We start from the raw sequence: 19,791 nt of genomic DNA, 5'->3' as shown, positions 1-19,791 counted from the left end.
AAATGAACATGCGGTCCTATTAAGATGACAGAAAACGCCCGTCTGACTGACACCAGGACTTGAAAGGAGATACGATAAACCAAACAAAGATAAACAAATGACAAGCCCAATACGAAACAGAATAATAAATTTACCAAGCCTGTAACAAACAACAATACCCAACCCTAGCTTTGAATTCATTGGAAACAACGCAACTTTACGCAATGGCATTAACACAGTTAATAATGCCTTTTACAAAGATGTCTTGGAAAGACTTTGAAAATGGATCCAGTGAGTCCAAACAGACATTGCACATGATTGGGTGCTGCATCACAATAATGCGCCAGCTCACACTTCACTTTCGAGAATTTCTGGTGAAGAAGAATATACCCCTACTCTACAGCCTCCATACAGCCCAGATCTAGCTCCATGCGATTTCCACGTCTTCCCTAAGTTGAGATTGAAGTTGTAGGATCATATCATTTCAGGACGATGGAAAATAAAAAAATCTGTAATCGATGAGCTACACACTTTTAAGGAAAATGATTTCCGGTACTGCTATGAACAGTGGAAAAACCTTGGAACCACTCTGTAACTTCCCAAGGGTCATAGTTTGAAAAATATAACTTGTAATTTCAGGTAAGTTCAATAGATAATTAAATAAAAGATCTATACACTTACTTTTGGGACAAACCTGATAAGTACTATCCAAAGACTTGTAGAATTCTTCTTTTAGTATATCATCATTGTCTTCAGTCGGAACAGTGCAATTTTATATCTTTGAAGCATTTCGTGTATTTATTCCTTAGGAAACCTGTACCTAGAAAATGTTTATCAGACCCATAATATTAATGCCCATTATATAAATTTGAAATTGTTCATGGTGCCCCCTTCTCCCCATGCCAATTCCATTGAGTTTCTTGTATTGGAGGATGTTGTCTGTTGTATATATTTCTTGTTCAGTTAATAGATTATCAAATGCAACGGGTTAAAAATGGCTTTGTGCATTCGATGTCCCTAATCTTAGTTCACATTTCTTGTCCAGTTTCTTCCTACATTTCTCCTGTCTATTCCAAGGCTGGTGTAATGGCTTCATAACAGCTGGGATTTTTTTACAGACAGGTCATTGGCCCCTTGTCCAACTCCCACATTCTGGAGGGCCATTTTGAGTCATCTGGCTCTAGCCTACTTCATCAGTGCCAAGCCCACTGAAGAAGCGCTTCCCACCCAGCACTACAAGGAAGTATCAGCACAACCCTAGTTGACACCTTCATTTCTGCACCACTGGGACAGTCAGTATAGAGCTAACATTACTTGGTAGAGAAGTTGGCTCTACCTAGTGTTAACCACTGGCAGGGTAAGAATAGATTTACAACAAATAATGTTTAGAGATGTTGAATATTATGTATTAGATTTAGAGACTGATTGCAAAGAACAAGCAACTTATTACAAAAACAAAAAGTATAATGCATGTTATTATCAATAAATAATAGAATTTTTTTTTTATCTGATTTCAGATTTACCTGATGGTGGATCAAATCATTTTGCTGAAACTGTGAGAGAAATTAAAAGGCAGTAAGTGTTTTTTTTTTATATAAATATTTTATATGCTGTGTAATATTAATATAAGAAATAAATATTGGTTAATATAATTTCACATTTCATTTATGTTACTTTAGATGTTTATTATATCTACAATATTGTCAATATCATCATCAGAATGTTCTTCGAAACCTGACATTCCCTTCCCTTAAATCAAAATTGTCATTAATAACACCATCCATTTTACTGTTTGAACCAGAACAAAAATTAAATCATACAAATTTGTATATTTGAATGATTTTGTTAATAAAAAAATAATACATCCTTCTCTCATGACATTTTGTATTGCTGTTTACCTATTTTTTCTCCTACTTTGTCTCATTTTTATTAGATTCTCAGTATTTTTGAGTGTTTTTACAAGATTTAAAATATCATACAGTTAGCTTTGTTTTTTCTTCTGCATCCCTTCTAAATTTTTTCTTGGTTAAAATTATTGTAATGTATTTAGTCTTTCTAGAATGAAAATTGCTCTTCATTGTGTCATCTCCCTATAAGTAGTTTGTAGAATTATTAGTTTTTTATTATGAGACATTAGTTTTATAAGCATAAATACAGTAAGAGAACTATTGTAAACAGAATTATTGCATTATATTTATAATTATAAATATAGTGTATTAATTCTAATTCTGCTTACAATAGTTTTCTAAATATGTTTAACTTTTACTTTTTGATAAGACAAAAATAGAAATTTGAAGATACTTCTCTAATCTCATAGATTTTATATATTGTTTACTTGATTTTCCTACTTTTTCTGAGCAGCATAGCTTTGAAATCATTTTTATCCCTTTATTCACATTTTTGTTTAACGCTTTGCATTGTACAGCTGTAATGTTAGTTCGCATTTTGATTGCATGAAAAATTTAAGTTATAATTTAAAATATATTCCCAAGTTATAATTTAAAATATATTCCCTGATGTTTGCCAGTATATTTTATTGTAATGTTATATATATATATGGTAAACAAAATAATAAAAGAATGTAAATATATATTTTGATGTTAGTAGAACTTAACGTTTGAATTCGTAAAAACTAGTGACATGCTTTGATTTTGTAAGATATAATTTAATATTTGTTGTAAAGGTCAGAATTTATTTGGTTTTTTGTTGATCAGAAAAGGGAAGCTTTTCTGAGCAACAAAAAGGGAAGTTCTGTAAATATTATAAATTCTGACCTAAATTTAAATTAAATTGTATTGGCTTATTTAAATTGGTGAATTTATTTGTATTTTATTTTATTGTAAATTATTTGTTATATGGATTAATACGTCAACAGACGATATATATATAATTATTTTTAAAACATAAAAATTAACTTAATAGCAGCATGATTCATTAGTTATCAAATTCCTTCTTAAAATAGAATTTTAAGAAATATCACATCATGCGTGAAAAATGAGCAAACTTTTTCTATACAAAGAGTGTTTCGTTTGTGTAAGTACACATACTAACACAGACTTGAACAATTCAGAGAAATAGTGGTGGGGTTAAATCTGTGACACCATTGGAAAGTGTCAGTTATATGCGAGACTTCGTCGTGGTTAGATAAGTGTTGTGAGTATTTTTAAAAAAAAACTGGTCAGGAAAATCATAGACTCTGATTTGTACAGAATACAGGTATGAGAATTTGATATCAAAGGCCACTCCATAAAGACATTCATGGATTTATCAGAAGATTTCTTATCCGTCAATTTTTTTTTATAACATTAAAAAATATTATTATTGAAATTATAACATGTTAAAATGAGAAAATTATGTTTAAAATTGTAATTAAAAAAAAGTAATGTGTATTATTCATCGCTGTTGGAAATATTTTTTGATGTGTTGAGTTATTGTAATTTTTTTTGTAAAATTCAAAAGAGAAGCATAAGCAACATAGTTCTAGTACATTGTTTCACAAATCAACATAGTAAATTTATTTTATTTGTTTATTAAAATTTATTCTTACAAAAATTATAAAATTTTGTTTCTGTGGTTTATTCAAATTTGATGTTTTACATGAAGCTCACAACCGCATATACCATTAAAAAATTAAATATAAATGCAATACAACATACAAGGGTAATTGTAATAATTATTACGTTATACATTTTTGTATAAAAAAATTATTTATTAAAAAAGTAAAATTTTTTGTGTCTAATTTTCCATGTAATGAATGCCCACCAACTTCTCTGCACTTGTCCATCTTTTTACGAGTTTTCTTATCCTCTCAGCGAAGAATTATTTACCTTGATCTCGAAGCCAGTTTGGTATTTTTATCTTTACCTCTTTGTTGTCACTGAACTTGATGCCATGCAGAGTTTTTTCATCGGACCAAACAGATAAAAATCTGAAGGGGCAAAATAAGGGCTGTAATGAGATTGAGATAGTCCCTCCCAACCCACTTTGCCAATATTTTCCAGCATCAGTTGTGCCATATGAGATCAACCATTGTCTTGAGGAAGACAAAGATTCTTGTACCTGTTTCATAAACTGGGGGATGACATTAAGCTTAAGGATTATATATTGTACAAGTTTAAAGAAAGAATTAAAGAAAAAAGGACTCATCTTAAATGTTGTTGATAATATCAAGTGGAAATAGAGGTGCTGCAGTTCCACAGTGTTTATGCGTGAGCCGCCACTGCAGCCAACACTTATACAAATTTCAATTGCCTGTAATAAGTATTTCCTTTACTAAAAATGTTTGTCTGTTTAATTACTGAATGACCCTTGTACATTGGACAAACAGGAAGAAAATTAAAATTAAGATATAATGAACACATAAGATCTTTTAAAAATCAAAAAACAAGATTCTAATTATTTAATGCATTTAATAAAAGAAGCACATATTCCATTGAAAATGGAGGAATCAGTGATATTAATTCACAAATGTATTGAAGGAAGAAGAATGAACACTTTAGAAAATTTAGAAATCTTTAAATTAAAAATTAACAATAAAATCATCATAAATGAACAGATCATCAATCAACCAGATGTCTTTTTCAAGAACATCAATTTATTGAAAACAGGAAATAGATAAATAAAATTAATAGATACGTATAACCATTAATAACAAATAAACAAGAACAAGGCCAGATGAGACATGATGTCAAATAAAGGGAAGGGCATTGACTAAATGCTATATAAATATTAACAGAAATTTAAAAGTACCAGTACAATAAGTTTTGGCAATGGAGTGGTTCCAAAACGCATCAACATATAGTAAAAGAATGAAGCTTAGAAAGGTAAATGGTAGTAAACATAGAAATTATAGTGTTCTTAGAAGAAAATTTAATAATAATTATCTTAATAACAACAATATTAACTACCAAACTCACAGTACTTAAAATATGAATATTTCTAATGGTGTTTACAGTAAAAAAGTACAAATAACTTTATCATTTAGGCAGTTCCAATCAAAAGTTTATAAATACATAAAAACTCCAAAATCGCAGTTGGAGATTTCAGTAATTGTTTTTAAGATTTAACTAAAACTACCTAAGTATATAGTTTGTATTTTTTTATTTTTATATTGTAAACAATGTTTGAAATTCATAGTTTATATAATTCACGCAGAACTCTTAGTGTTTGGTGAGTATTGTTTATTATTTATTTGCTTTTGTATGGGCATTATTTCTTCAGTATTTCCTGATGATAATTACACTGATAGACAAAAAAAAATTTTTTAATGTTTCTCTAAGTGTGATACCATTTCTTAAGTGGCTTTTTTGCGTATATTATAGATATGTAAATACAATTTTTCTATCGCCCTTAGTTTTAAATAAATTACGCTTCAAAAAAAATTAAGGGAAAATATAGTTAAAATCTGTAAATTTTATAATTTTGCATATACCTGTGATAGATATAAGTCGTGATAGAGAATCTCCATCAGAAACTGAAAATTAATAAATTTAATCAATATTAAAAATACCTAATTGAAATAGTAACAAAAAAGATTTTAATATCCTAGCTTTTATTTAGGTATCTCTTTTTTAGTAACCTCCTGTGCAAAATAAGGGTGTATATGTGGTGTATATATGTATATGTATCTAAATAAAAAATGTGAAAATAAACATAAATCAACAAAAAAACATAAAAATACGTAATTTTTTTTTTTTTGTCTTCAGTCATTTGACTGGTTTGATGCAGCTCTCCAAGATTCCCTATCTAGTGCTAGTCGTTTCATGTCAGTATATCCCCTACATCCTACATCCCTAACAATTTGTTTTACATATTCCAAACGTGGCCTGCCTACACAATTTTTTCCTTCTACGTGTCCTTCCAATATTAAAGCGACTATTCCAGGATGCCTTAGTATGTGGCCTATAAGTCTGTCTCTTCCTTTAACTATGTTTTTCCAAATGCTTCTTTCTTCATCTATTTGCCACAATACCTCTTCATTTGTCACTTTATCCACCCATCTGATTTTTAACATTCTCCTATAGCACCGCATTTCAAAAGCTTCTAATCTTTTCTTCTCAGATACTCCGATCGTCCAAGTTTCACTTCCATATAAAGCGACACTCAAAACATACACTTTCAAAAATCTTTTCCTGACATTTAAATTAATTTTTGATATAAACAAATTATATTTCTTACTGAAGGCTCGTTTAGCTTGTGCTATTCGGCATTTTATATCGCTCCTGCTTCGTCCATCTTTAGTAATTCTACTTCCCAAATAACAAAATACTTCTACCTCCATAATCTTTTCTCCTCCTATTTTCACATTCAGTGGTCCATCTTTGTTATTTCTACTACATTTCATTACTTTTGTTTTGTTCTTGTTTATTTTCATGCGATAGTTCTTGCGTAGGACTTCATCTATGCCGTTCATTGTTTCGTCTAAATCCTTTTTATTCTCGGCTAGAATTACTATATCATCAGCAAATCGTAGCATCTTTATCTTTTCACCTTGTACTGTTACTCCGAATCTAAATTGTTCTTTAACATCATTAACTGCTAGTTCCATGTAAAGATTAAAAAGTAACGGGAGACAGGGAACACCCTTGTCGGACTCCCTTTCTTATTACGGCCTCTTTCTTATGTTCTTCAATTGCTACTGTTGCTGTTTGGTTCCTGTACATGTTAGCAATTGTTCTTCTATCTCTGTATTTGAACCCTAATTTTTTTTAAAAATCTGAACATTTTATTCCAGTCTACGTTATCGAATGCCTTTTCTAGGTCTATAAACGCCAAGTATGTTGCTTTGTTTTTCTTTAATCTCCCTTCTACTATTAATCTGAGGCCTAAAATTGCTTCCCTTGTCCCTATACTTTTCCTGAAACCAAATTGGTCTTCTCCTAACACTTCCTCCACTCTCCTCTCAATTCTTCTGTATAGAATTCTAGTTAAGATTTTTGATGCATGACTAGTTAAACTAATTGTTCTGTATTCTTCACATTTATCTGCCCCTGCTTTCTTTGGTATCATGACTATAACACTTTTTTTGAAGTCTGATGTAAATTCCCCTTTTTCATAAATATTACACACCAGTTTGTATAATCTATCAATCGCTTCCTCACCTGCACTGCCAGTAATTTTACAGGTATTCCGTCTATTCCAGGAGCCTTTCTGCCATTTAAATCTTTTAATGCGTAAATACGTAAAACAACAAAAAAATAAAAAAAAAAAACACTTAGAGAATAAAAATAGGTGTATAGAATATTAGCTGGATACAAATAATAAAATAATCATCAAATTTACTATATCCAAACCTTCTAATATACTCCTTTTTAGTAACCTCCAGTGCAAAAAGAAGGGTGTATGTATTATGTAAATAATTTAAAAAAAAACGAAATAATACATAAAACAACAAAAAAAAATACAAAATATACTGAGAGAATGAAACTAGGTGTAAGTATATAATAGTAGCCATAGGTACGAGCACGAGGAGTCCGAGGTACGAGCGGAGTCCAAGGGGCAGAGCCCTCTGGCTATAAGGGTAGGGAAGGGAGAGCGAAACGAGCCATGACCGACTAAATATCCCTTGACCGCGACAGGATACCCAAGTAACCATATAGCGCGGGCGAAGCCGCAACGGGGATGCTAGTCACTTATATTCTGAAATTTCTGCTAGATGTACAAAAATCCGGGACTATCCATCTTCATTGCTTTTACAAAATTTTTCGTTAGTTCTAGCTTGATATGAGAGGGGGTAAAAATATTTTTTTTAGGGTTCAACTAAGGGCTCATTAATAATATTTTTCCCATTTAGAGTTAAATTGTTTCATTTCTTCCACTCTTCGGTAACATAATGTTTATCCCTAGGTCAGCCCATTCACAAAAAAAAACACATGTACGTAGTATAGCCTAACTGCATGCCTAACAAAATAACTATAACTTTTCAAATCACCATATATTTTCAGCTGTGTTTTTTATAATTTATTTTTTCAAGAACATCTTTCTTCACAATCAAATATGTCTTTCAAATTAATACCATAAGCAATTGGTATTGAAGGATATTTTGTTACAGTTGTGTAGTAGAACCACTTTCAATCTATACTTGGACGAATGGACGAATATGAAAAGGCGCCAGTCCTCAGGTTTATGAACTTGTTGTAAGTGCAACATTAATATCAATAAGCTCATCAATATTTGTGCAATAAACCAAATTATTTTAAGTACTGAGAAAGTTCTTTTCATTGGCTTCGAAAACCTGAAATTTTTGTGTTTTTTTTTTTTTTTTTAAGTAAATTCCAACCTTGCAGCCTTGATCTAACAGTTCAACTTGAGTTTTTGATAGATTTAAATCCCTAACTAAGTCATTTAATTCACCTTGTGATGTAATATGTGGCTTATTGAAAGATAATTCAAAATCAAAATTATTGTCTTCTTCAGTACTGCCTTGTTCTTCATTGCTGCTTTTGAATCATACATTCACAGGTGGCTGAGGAACTGAAATAATTTCACTCTGAGATACAGGCTTGATTGCAGATTGCAATGAAGGATATTTTAAAGATTTTTACATTTTTTTACAAATTCCAGACACACTTGTTAAATAAAAGTAACAATCGGTTACATGATCCTTTGGTTTATGCCAAACCATAGGTACACCAAATGGCCTTCCGTGTACCTTTCAGCCATCCTCTTAAATATACAGAACAATTAATGTATATTATATGAGGAGCCCACATCTTATCCTGATCACCAATTTTACACTGAAAGTACAAATGATACGCTTTTTTAATTAAAGGTGTAATTTTTTTTCTATTTGATTTTACGGTAATCTCACCACATACATAACAAAAGGTATTCACATCATTTACACAATTTCAAGGCATTATGATACTGCACTGTTAACGAACTTAAGACAGCAATAAAATTGAACAAAATTAATTCATTCCTAAATCCAGTGCTTAATACAAACAACACAGCTGTGTTTTCAGCTATATGTTTTGACCTGCACAGACATGATTCATCTTGCCCACGAAAGCTCGTGGTACGAATACTCTTAAGTATTAGATATGATGTCATAATATGTGACTATGATGTGATTTAATTCTTTGTCTGGTATTGTTTATTTATATAGCTTACAAATTGCGTTAACAAAGTTAAACAATAAAAAATGAACTACCAAATTACAATATAGAAGCTTAAAATATACTAACTATACATTGAAAAATGAAAAAATCCTTCAATTAAAATTTAAAAATTTTTCAAAAATGATGGATGATAGAACAATTCTGAGTTCATATTTGTTTTCAGCATCAGAAAACAGATTAAAACCATGTATCGCATGTTAGGAAACAAAAATTATGTTCATTAGTGTTATTTAAGAGTTGAAATAATTTTTAAAAATTAAAGTTTTTTTTTTTTCAATATAAGGTATTTTTCTAAGTGTATTTTCATTTATTAACAATAATATGTATCTGGCTGAATTACTGTTTATTATAAAAATTTTAAAAAGAAGTTTGAAATTAATTTTTTTGTTTTAATCATGCTTCTTACAAATACAATTAATAATTTTTAACAGATTGAAAAAATACTCTAAAAACAGCTGCTAATAGGGGAAGGGATATTAAATGGCTAGCACTTAAGCGTTAACCGATTTGAATGTCAAATTCCAATCTTAGTATAAATTATCTTTAGAAATTGTCAGTTTTGCCCCACTGTAACACTTATCTTTTGTGTAGTCTTCATATCTCTACATTCCATTTAATTTTATTATGTATGTGTGTGTGTGATAAATGTAAATTAAAATTTTAGAATTAGTACTTTTTTCAACCATGACTGATTACGTTATGTTTTTTTCGTTGTAGGAACAAAAATATTTTAGTTGAATGTTTAGTACCTGATTTTGGTGGTAATCTTGATTCTGTAAGAACTATTGCTGATTGCGGTTTAGATGTTTATGCTCATAATGTTGAAACAGTCGAAAAGCTTACACCATTTGTTAGAGACAGAAGGGCTAATTACAGGTAATTATTTCACTCGACAATTCTTTTAATCTTTAGATGATATTTTTAATATTTGACATGACTGAAGCACACCTTTTTCCAAAAGAAATATTTTAATGATCCGAATCCATTTTTTCTGTTAAATGTTAATTTTTGTGTTCATGATTCTACCCATATTAATAATAAAAATTATTAACACATTTTTACAATAATAATTTCCAACAAAATAAATACATCATTACTTACAAGATTATATCATAACTAAAACAGATGTTCTATCCTTTTTGTATTAGTAACTAAAACAGAACTTTATGTAAAAACACTTCTCTTTTTGAGAGAGTTTTGGTCCTTGCGGTGACCAGCCATACTTTGATTTACAAGTTCACTAGTTTCCATTCCATCTGTTCACATTTTTCCCTCCAATACATTCTACCCTCTGTTTTCCTCAACCAATTAACCTTTCCTTCTTCAATAAAATCATCCACCCATCTTTTAAACTGTCCACCCTCTTGATGCTTGTTTCTTATAGGTGTCCACTCTGTAACTACCCTTGCCCAACAGTTTCTACCCATTTGGCCAAATGACTGGCCCATTTCCACTTCAGTCTACAACCTGCAGCATCCCATAGGTAAGTTGTCTAATAGTTTAACTTTAAATAGAACCCTGTCTCTCTTCTTTAGATTCAACATACTTCTTACCATATTTCTTTGCCAAATTTGTAATTTCCTTCATAACATTTTTGTTGTAAACCATGTCTGATAGCCGTATCTTAAGATTTGCAATATACTACTATTAAACATACAGAATTTCCATTTAATGTCTACCTTCACTTTCTTAACATTTAATGATCAGATTTCATGCCATGAAAGGCTAACGTGCCTCTAAATCTCTTTTAACAACCTTTCTTGAAAAGATACTTTTGACGTAGATAGAACAATTTCTTGACTACATCAGTATTTGAGTGATCCTTGATCTGATTTGTAATGTCTGTTACTACAAATTTAATCTTCTCAAAATTTAACTTCAGACCTCCCATCATACTGACCTGTTCTAAATCATTTAACATCTGAATAAGGTGTTCTTCCAATGTTGCTATCAGGACAATATCATCTGCAAACTGTAGGGTATTCAAATATTTTTCATTAATATTTATGCCTATACCAGGCCTTTTAAGTTTTTTAAAAACCATTTCAAGTATCATCACAAGTGCTGGAGAGAGTGCTTTACTCGTTGGTTTATAGACAAAAGATCGCTTATAACATCACACTTTTAAGTAAAGTTTTAATCCATACTTTTTGGCCTTTTGAATTAACTGAATTCAAATATATCATATGCAGGTGGTCTGTTGTCAAAAACTTCCTCCTAAAACCTGCTTCTTCCACTGTTATAGTTTCTTTTGCCTCTGTTGTTATTCAGTATTCTTGTAAATAGTTTACATAACACTGGAGTAAGTAGTATGGGGCGGTAGTTTTCTGTTTTATTTTTATCCCTTTTTTAAAAAGCAATATAAATTTAGATTGCCTCCATTAACCAAGATTGTATTAAGAAGATCCCTCAAAGCTACTAACAGTTCTTTATCATCAGCTATAATTAACTCATTAATGAGTCCATCTTCACCTGGAGCCTTTTTATTTTTCAAATTTTCAGTTGCACTTTTCATCTCCAACTTCAAAAATAATAGTGCTTCTTCATCTGTTTCAGAAATTTCACCCTTCTTATACTCTTCTTCCTGTTTATAATAATATAAATTTTTGAAAAAATCTTTAGCTATTTCTAAAATTTCCTTTCTTTTCATAATTGCATATATTTGTTTATTTTCAAAAGATAAAAACCAGTTTTTCCTATTGCTATGTCTTTCCTCTATCATTTCATAGACCCACTGGTCTCTAACATCTCTTAAATTCTGCTTGCTTCATATATCATTAAGTCTTCTTTTATTAACCCACCTGGTTGGTCTAGTGGGAAACGCATCTTCCCGAATCAGCTGATTTGGAAGTCGAGAGTTCTAGCGTTCAAGTCCTAGTAAAATGAGTTATTTTTACACTGATTTGAATACTAGATCGTGGATACCGGTGTTCTTTGTTGGTGGTTGGGTTTCAATTAACCATACATCACAGGAATAGTTGACCTGAGACTGTACAAGGCTACACTTCATTTACATTCATCCTCTGAAGTAATACCTTATGGTGGTTCCTGAGGCTAAACAGAAAAAAGAGAGAGAGAGGTAACAATCCTTAACTGCCGACACAATCTTGTCGTAGAACACCTTAAATGAATTTATATGATCCTTCGAACTCTTGCTTTCAGACCTCATGTTTAACATGTCCTGAAAAATATTTACAACCCTTTCTTCAATCAGTTCATACCTTTTTCCAGATATAGACATAAATCTTTATTTTTTTACACTTCTTATATTTAAAAAAATTCAGATCATTCTGTGATGTGATTGAAAATTAAATGTGGTTCTGTCTATCTATATCCTAGTCCTGTTCCAGCTAATACCAGGTCTGGTTGTTAACAAGGTGTCTCCATGTTCTTCAATTTTCCCACTCTTCTCCTCCTCAACTTGCTGCAATCTACATCCCCCCCTTTCCATATTGTATCTAATTCCCTCCTTCCATCTCTCAGTAGAACATCCCCTTTGTCTTCGTCTGTCAATCTCTAGCCTTTCTCACTCATTCTTTTAACTTGTCCGTACAAGTTAAAACCTTCTTCTTTTAATTGCAACCTTCTTCTCTTAACTCTGTCTCTCATGCTCTCCTTGTTTATTTCCTCTTTTATATCACATTCCTTGTCCCCTATCCCTTCTTGTTTTCTTCTTTTATTGCTCTGAGGAACTTCATCTCTCCTTTTGGTCTACTCCAATCCCTTTCTGTCATCTATATCTCTACACCATATAATACAATAGGCACATACTATAATTCATACTTTATGATCTTAATTTTTTCTGGTACCATTTTATTCAACACCATATCTTTTACCACCCGATACAAATTGTCCCTGTTTTGAAGTTTTTTTTTGATATTTCATCATGTACCCTATCATCCTTGGAGATCTCACGTCCAACTAGCTTAGACTTCTAACCAGTCTCAAGGGTTCACCATCCAATTCAATATTTCATTCTATATTTCTGTTTCTTCCAAAAACCATCACTTCACTCTTTTCATGACTTATTTTAAGTTCATATTTTTCATTGGTACTAGACCATGCATCCAACTGGGTTTTTACATCGTCTGCTGTTTCACTCCATAACATCACATTATCTGCATAGTTATTTTTTTTATTTTTCTTCCATTATTTCTCTCCTGGTGGTTCATCTCCTCCATAACCACATTAAACAATGCTAGGAATAACATACTTTCCTTGCTTTAGTCCATTTCTTATCTCAAAACATTCTGTATTTCTACACAAAGTTTCTATTCTCCATTTGTAGCCCCTGTACATTTCCTTAATAATATCTATCAATGTATTCTTTTCCTATACCTAACTTAATCCTTGCCTATCTACAGACTCATGCTTTTTTGTATATCATTAAACAGCATGATCACCTTTTTATTAAACTCCCAACTTTTTTCCATTAACTGCCAACCAGCAAAAAAGAGGTTTACAACAATGCAACTTCCAGCTCTAAAACCATACTGTTCTTTACTCTGTTCTGTCTCCATTGTCGTACCTCTTGTATCAAGAAGTATTCTCTGAAAGACTTTTGTTGTGTGGCTCTTAACATTATACCCTTATAGTTCTTGCAATGTATTTTTTTGCATCAATAATAACATATTTTTTATTTGCATTATACTGTGTGTAAAATTTAATAACAAAAATTTTTTCTCTCTTGATCTTTTCTCTAAAATGAACAATTATCAAGTTATCTAGGGAAATAAAGAAAAAAAAATGGATATTTTTGAGATTGTTTTACACTTTGTTTAATAAAAATTAATAAAAAGCACACCTTTTTCAACTGACGCATAATTAAATAATCTTTTCTGATGATATTCCAGAGGCATTAAAGCAAAAATTAGCGATTATGTAGAAGAAGTTCAAATATACCCATTCTAAAATAGATATCGCCTGGACTAAAAATAATATTATTTTTATTATTGTTTGTACATCTTTCAAAATAAAGCTGTAGTTTTTAATCATTTTTATTAAAATTTCTTTATCATCTGTTTTTTGACTTGGGTACCACAGTCATCCCAAACATCATCAAACAAGTTTCGTACATAAAAGTAAATTTTTACAAAATGATGCTTCAGCTTAATATTGAAATACTGTAAAACTAATTTTTAATTGATGAATATCTTTGTTTTTGGATTGGATGAGGTAGAGAACTTTTGAACTAGCCATCATCACAAATTTGATAATCTGTTGCTATTATTTGCAGAAATACAAGGGTCTAATCCAAAAATTAGAATTTAATTTTTTTTATCAAAGTTTTCCTCAGAGATGAAGCAAATTTAAGCAGTATTTCTTCCAGTCCTCAAAACATTTGTGGAATGTATACATTCCATAATCCATTTTTGTGTTACTAAGTTCTTTTTACAATTTTTTTTTATCATCGCAAATGGTTGTCCTTTTTTAATGATGTTCTGTTAATAAGTGGAACTAGAAAAAGTCTCGGAGTGCCATATTTGTAAAATATGGAGGCTCCAGCATTAGTATGGTGACATTCTTGGCTAAATAATCAATAGTGGAGTGTTATGTTGCAAAATCCAAGAATTGTTTGTTCACATTTATGTTCATTTTTTTTGGTTTGGCTCATATAAATGGTGTAAAACTGCTAAGTAATAATTTTTGTTTATAATGAAGAATTTATAATGGACAGCACCATTGTAAATAAAAAATAAAAAAACAGTAAGAACTTTGAATTAAACTTTGCATGGTTTTTTCAGCCTTGCTTCTTTAGGAAGCTTCCATTGGAATTTGACTTTGTTTTAATATCATAACCGTACACTTGCATTTCATCATGATATGTTTGATTAGTACTAAATCATGAGCAATGTCAGCTAACAATCATTTTACAATGTTGTTTTTCTTGAAAATTCAACAGTTTTAAAACAAATTTTTCTACTACTCGTTTGTTACCAAAATTTCAGTCAAAATTCTTTCACATAATCCATACAGATTCCTGCTTTTTTAGCAACTTCTCTAATAGTGATTTGACAATTACTGATTATACTTCCCTGTATTTTATCAACATTTTCATCAGTTGTGGTTTATTAGGAAATTCAACCTTTTGTCATTTTCAAAATTTTCATAGGCTTCTTGAAACTGTTTGTACTACTTATAAACCCTTGGTATCAACATCCTTGCTGAAAGTCTTCTCTAACACATCCACTGCATTTCATTCAATTTTTAACATAAAATTTAATGTAAATCTTTTGTTCTGTCATTTTCAAACAAAATAAATCACCATTCACTATAAAATATGTCCTAATTACTTGGCTAGCAGATTTGAACTATGTGTATAATATGGTTGAAAATATTAATATACATTATTGGCAATGCTGAAATTGCGTGGGAAAAAAATTAATTCTGTCAAAAAGACAATTCAAAAAATTAAAAAATTTTCTTTACTTTCTGGTCACGTTTTGTGTGTTCTCTCACTATATAAATACTGGTAAGGACATACCTCTTATTGTGTCATTAGTTGTATTTTTGCGATAAAATAGATTTTGTAGTGTGCCATGTTTGTTTTCAACAACAAAAGTTGGTATTTTATGATATTTTTTATAATTTTATTTTTGAGTTCATGCAAAATTTCATTCAGATCAGGCTATAAATTAAATACCTTATGTAAACCCCTTCATGGAATATATTATATTAAAAAGGTTGATGGATTACTATTTTCTATTTATATATATATATACTATTATACTATTATATATATATATATACTTACTATTTTATGATATATTTGTAATTTCATTCCAGGCAAACAATGACAGTTTTGAAAGCAGCCAAAGACAGGAATCCTGATTTAATAACAAAATCATCAATTATGTTAGGACTTGGAGAAACTGATGATGAAGTTTATCAAACTTTATTAGGTAAGAATAAAAATAATTTGTTGCAAAACACCAATGAAGTTCTGATGTCCACTTTTATTCACAGCAATTTCATAAAAGATGTTTGCAACTTTAAATATTAATAACAATTTAAATGTAAATGGGAGATTTTATTTAAGAGTAGCTTTCAAAAAATTTTACAGATGGTTTCTCGGTCATATTGAAGTGATTCAATGCCACCTGGTTAACCAAAACAGAAGACATGTTTATTTCATCCAGTAGTAGTATTAATTATCAAGAGAATGCAAAATTTGAGCGATTCATAAAAATAAAACCAGATTTATTAGCACATTAGAGATAGTTACAACATTAAATGTGTGGTGTATGTGAAAATGACTGTGTGTAATCAACCCATTTTTTTTTTTAATATGTAAACAAACTGTAACTGCTAAAATTTACCTTGATATGTTGGAAAATTCTGCTTATCCTCAGCTACAATATTTTCAACTTAACTTATTTTCCAGCAAGTTGATGCCCTGCCGCATCATTTTATATTCGTTCTTTAATCTCTAAACAGTAAATTTTCTAATCCAAAAACTAATCGTAAGAATTGGTTTTGCCTAGGTACTCTTAAGGTGTTGTGGACCTTATACTCCTAGAATCTATTGCCAGGAGTCAAATATTGTAAGCAGTAAAAAATATATCATTAAATCTGTAATTTTTAATTTTATTTATAATTATACTTTTATTTAATAAAACTTCTTTTTCTGCCTTTCAGTTTTTGAAACCTTCAAATAAAACTAGTTAATGTAAGTTGTTTTCAGAAGCACTTACTTTGTAGAGTTCATATTGTAGTTTAATCCTATTAGATTAGTCAGAAACTATTGTGATAGATTTTTTCACATATAATACACTTTAGTTAAACTTAGTAGTACAAGGTATTAAAATTTTTAAAAGGAATACAAGTAGTACGGAAATGGTGGTACTGTCGCCATTTGTGACGTCATCCAAGATGGCGGACGGCCGCCATATTGGAAACGTCACTACTGACGTCATTAATTCAAGATAGCGGTGGTCGGCCATCTTGGATTGTGACGTCATTGGCGACAGTAGCCCGTCAGTGTTGCCAACTTGATTTAATTTGTGTTACCAATGTTATATATTGAAGTAATATTTCAAAGGTTGGTAGCACTGTTGTGTGGCGGTTGGTTTGAATTAAAAAATAAATAAATAAATAATATTTAAAGTGAAAAAAAAATTCTGTCGGCTAGAGGATTCGAACCCGGTCATGACGGGACGCGACCGACTGACGCCTTAAACCAATCGGCTGCGGTGACTCCCTGATGAATTGAGTGATAAATGTTCTACATAAGCTGTGAATTTTAACGTCACTTCAGTCTGTACACACATACGCGCGCGCGCGCGCACGCACACAACATATATATATATATATATATACACACAAGAGTGAATAAAAAAAAATTAGACGTACCTCGAGGATGATCCTGGTCGTCCAGGCGATGGCGTCGGGAGACGTTACCGCGAAGGAGAGTGGTTCTCGTCGTGGATCGTGCACCGGGAGGCGGTGGCGGTAGAGTCTGCTGCGCGTGTGTTTGCGTGCGTGCGTCAGCGGAGTGACGCAGATGTGTTTACCGTGCGAGATACGGCGCTCGACTGAAGAATTGTGGGACCGACGTGGTCTAAAAATGTCCGTTTGACCAATCGCAGCGTTGGAATTCGAATCGGCGCATGCGCACTAGCCGTTAGTGCGTACGTGCGAACCGGATCGTCGTCTCTAATAAGGGCGGATGCGATAGAGAATTTTTTTTGATAATTATCGAGTCACTAATACAAAAGTGACTTGAGTTGTTGTTGTAACCGGTTAAATCCGGTTGTGTCTGGATCTGTAAAATAAAAAAAAAGTTATGAAATGAATTTATGTGTTTGAACACTGTCCTCGCCATTCGCAAGTGTAATTCGACAACAGATGGTGAATCTGACGTCGTATTACACCGCAGGCCTTGGAACCTTCATCCAGTAATGCCGATCGACTAAATTTTATTTCTAAAAAATAGTTTTACATTACTGTATGGGGGTTTAGAGTGTTGTTGCATTTCCACACCACCCCAGAGGTAGCAACCGCGGTGCGTTGAGATTTTTTTTAGAGTGATATCTCTCCCCAGTAGGCCTAAAAAACACTCGACTATATATATATCTTAAGAAACGTCTTTATGATACTTCTTTACAAGACCGGGATGTTATGAACGACAAATGCAGATGATGAGTAATGATAAACTTATACAAGAAAGCACATCTATGTGAAACAAAAAAATCCCAAGATAACTCTCTAATTTATGTATGCGAAACCTGACTTCTTGTGTAAGTTTATCACTACTCATCATCTGCGTTTGTCGTTTATAACATCACGCTCTTGTAAAGAAGTAATGAAATAATGTTTCGCATACATAAACGTAATATTGCAAGCATATGTCTATCGCACCACTTTCTTCTATTTTGAAACTACTTAAAAAATTTGTTAAATACTCTCCTCACCATTTGTAACACAATTGATAGTGAATAAATCCAATATCATATCATGTCACGGGCCTTGGAACCATTGCATACAGTAAACGTAAATAAATATCGTTTTTTTTTAAAAAACAATAGTTAGTTACGATTTATTGTATGGGGGTTAAAGTGTTTTTTGTTTTGTCTATGTGTGTAATTTTTTGTTGATTGTGTAATGTGTTGTAGTCCTTAAAAGGACTTATTTAAACATCGTAGAAATTAAAAAATTCGTTGACGGTTTTCTTTATCCTCTTCTTTGCGTTTCGTATTCTTGTATAAAATAAAATAAAGAGAAGCGATGTGACGTCCTTCATATATCGATTGGTTTTAACGTAATCGAATTCTGAATTTTCATTTGTGTCGTACGCCACCAACAGCGGTTGGGTATCATCGGCAGAACAATCTACCTCATCACGACCTCTGAAGAAACGTCCTCCGTCCGTCGCTACATTAGCTGTTACTCTTCTTCTTTCGTTTGCAGCATACACGTTATTTTTTCGATGCGACGTATTGAGATTTTTTAACACGGACGCATTCAAATTCATATTCGACGAACGATTTAATTTGAACGCCTTTACGTTACCGTCGTCACCGTAGAATCCAGAAAACAGTACTTCTTTGCTGTGAATAAGTGCGATAGCTTGTTCACCGCATTCAAATTCGCAATAATATTTTCGTCCATATCCGAAATCATCATCATTGAAAACCACTCTTATGGCCAAGTTATCACCGTTTTTATCAAAATCATGTTCAGATAAATCGACAATATATACGTAACTGTGTTTTAATTTAAAACACATAGTCGTCAGTTGTTGGTCACCGACGCGCACGCGTACATCTTCTTCACTAAACTGAATCATGTTTACAACTCGAACGTTTCTCAACGAATAAACTGCTTCACTCAGTTACACTGTATTTATAAGCTCCTCCCCACCACCACAACTACCACACCCTGCTAACAACGAATCAGAATGTCACAACCTCCCTTCCACAATTCGAAAAAAATTCATCTGATAGGTATGGTGATATCCTGACAAGTCCATTTTGTATGATTTGAAGCTACAATTTTTCTATGATACATTTTCAAAGTGTTATTAATAAACTGTTTTGTTATATTAATTTCGACTATCACCTTTTCGATACCATTAACATCTGGTTGGCATACGAATTCAGAACTCTGGCAACAACCCGAACCTATATCACAACGATGTAGAACGACATAAACCGGTCTGAAAATAAATCTTTGAGAATTTAAATCTTTCGAA

At 31.5% G+C, this 19,791-nt stretch overlaps 1 protein-coding gene across 2 annotated transcripts in view; it reads left to right on the top strand.

Moving 5' to 3' along the window:
• Las (lipoyl synthase, mitochondrial) overlaps positions 1–19,791 on the top strand; it is a 58,510-nt gene that overhangs the window by 16,762 nt on the left and 21,957 nt on the right. Inside the window, exons 5-8 of one of the 2 annotated variants that reach the window (XM_075378655.1) lie at positions 1,497–1,554; positions 9,816–9,974; positions 15,885–16,000; positions 16,583–16,643. In XM_075378655.1, the coding sequence (XP_075234770.1) occupies positions 1,497–1,554; positions 9,816–9,974; positions 15,885–16,000; positions 16,583–16,617 (368 nt within the window). In that variant the 3' untranslated portion in view covers positions 16,618–16,643. Of the gene's footprint in view, positions 1–1,496; positions 1,555–9,815; positions 9,975–15,884; positions 16,001–16,582; positions 16,644–19,791 lie in introns of those variants that run through there. The other variant, XM_075378654.1, reaches the window with a different exon arrangement.

This window comes from Lycorma delicatula, chromosome 11, assembly GCF_047948215.1.
Source record: "Lycorma delicatula isolate Av1 chromosome 11, ASM4794821v1, whole genome shotgun sequence".
Taxonomy (NCBI): Eukaryota; Metazoa; Arthropoda; class Insecta; order Hemiptera; family Fulgoridae; genus Lycorma; species Lycorma delicatula.
Note: the sequence above shows the minus strand (reverse complement) of the source record. Positions and strands in the feature narration are given on the sequence as shown.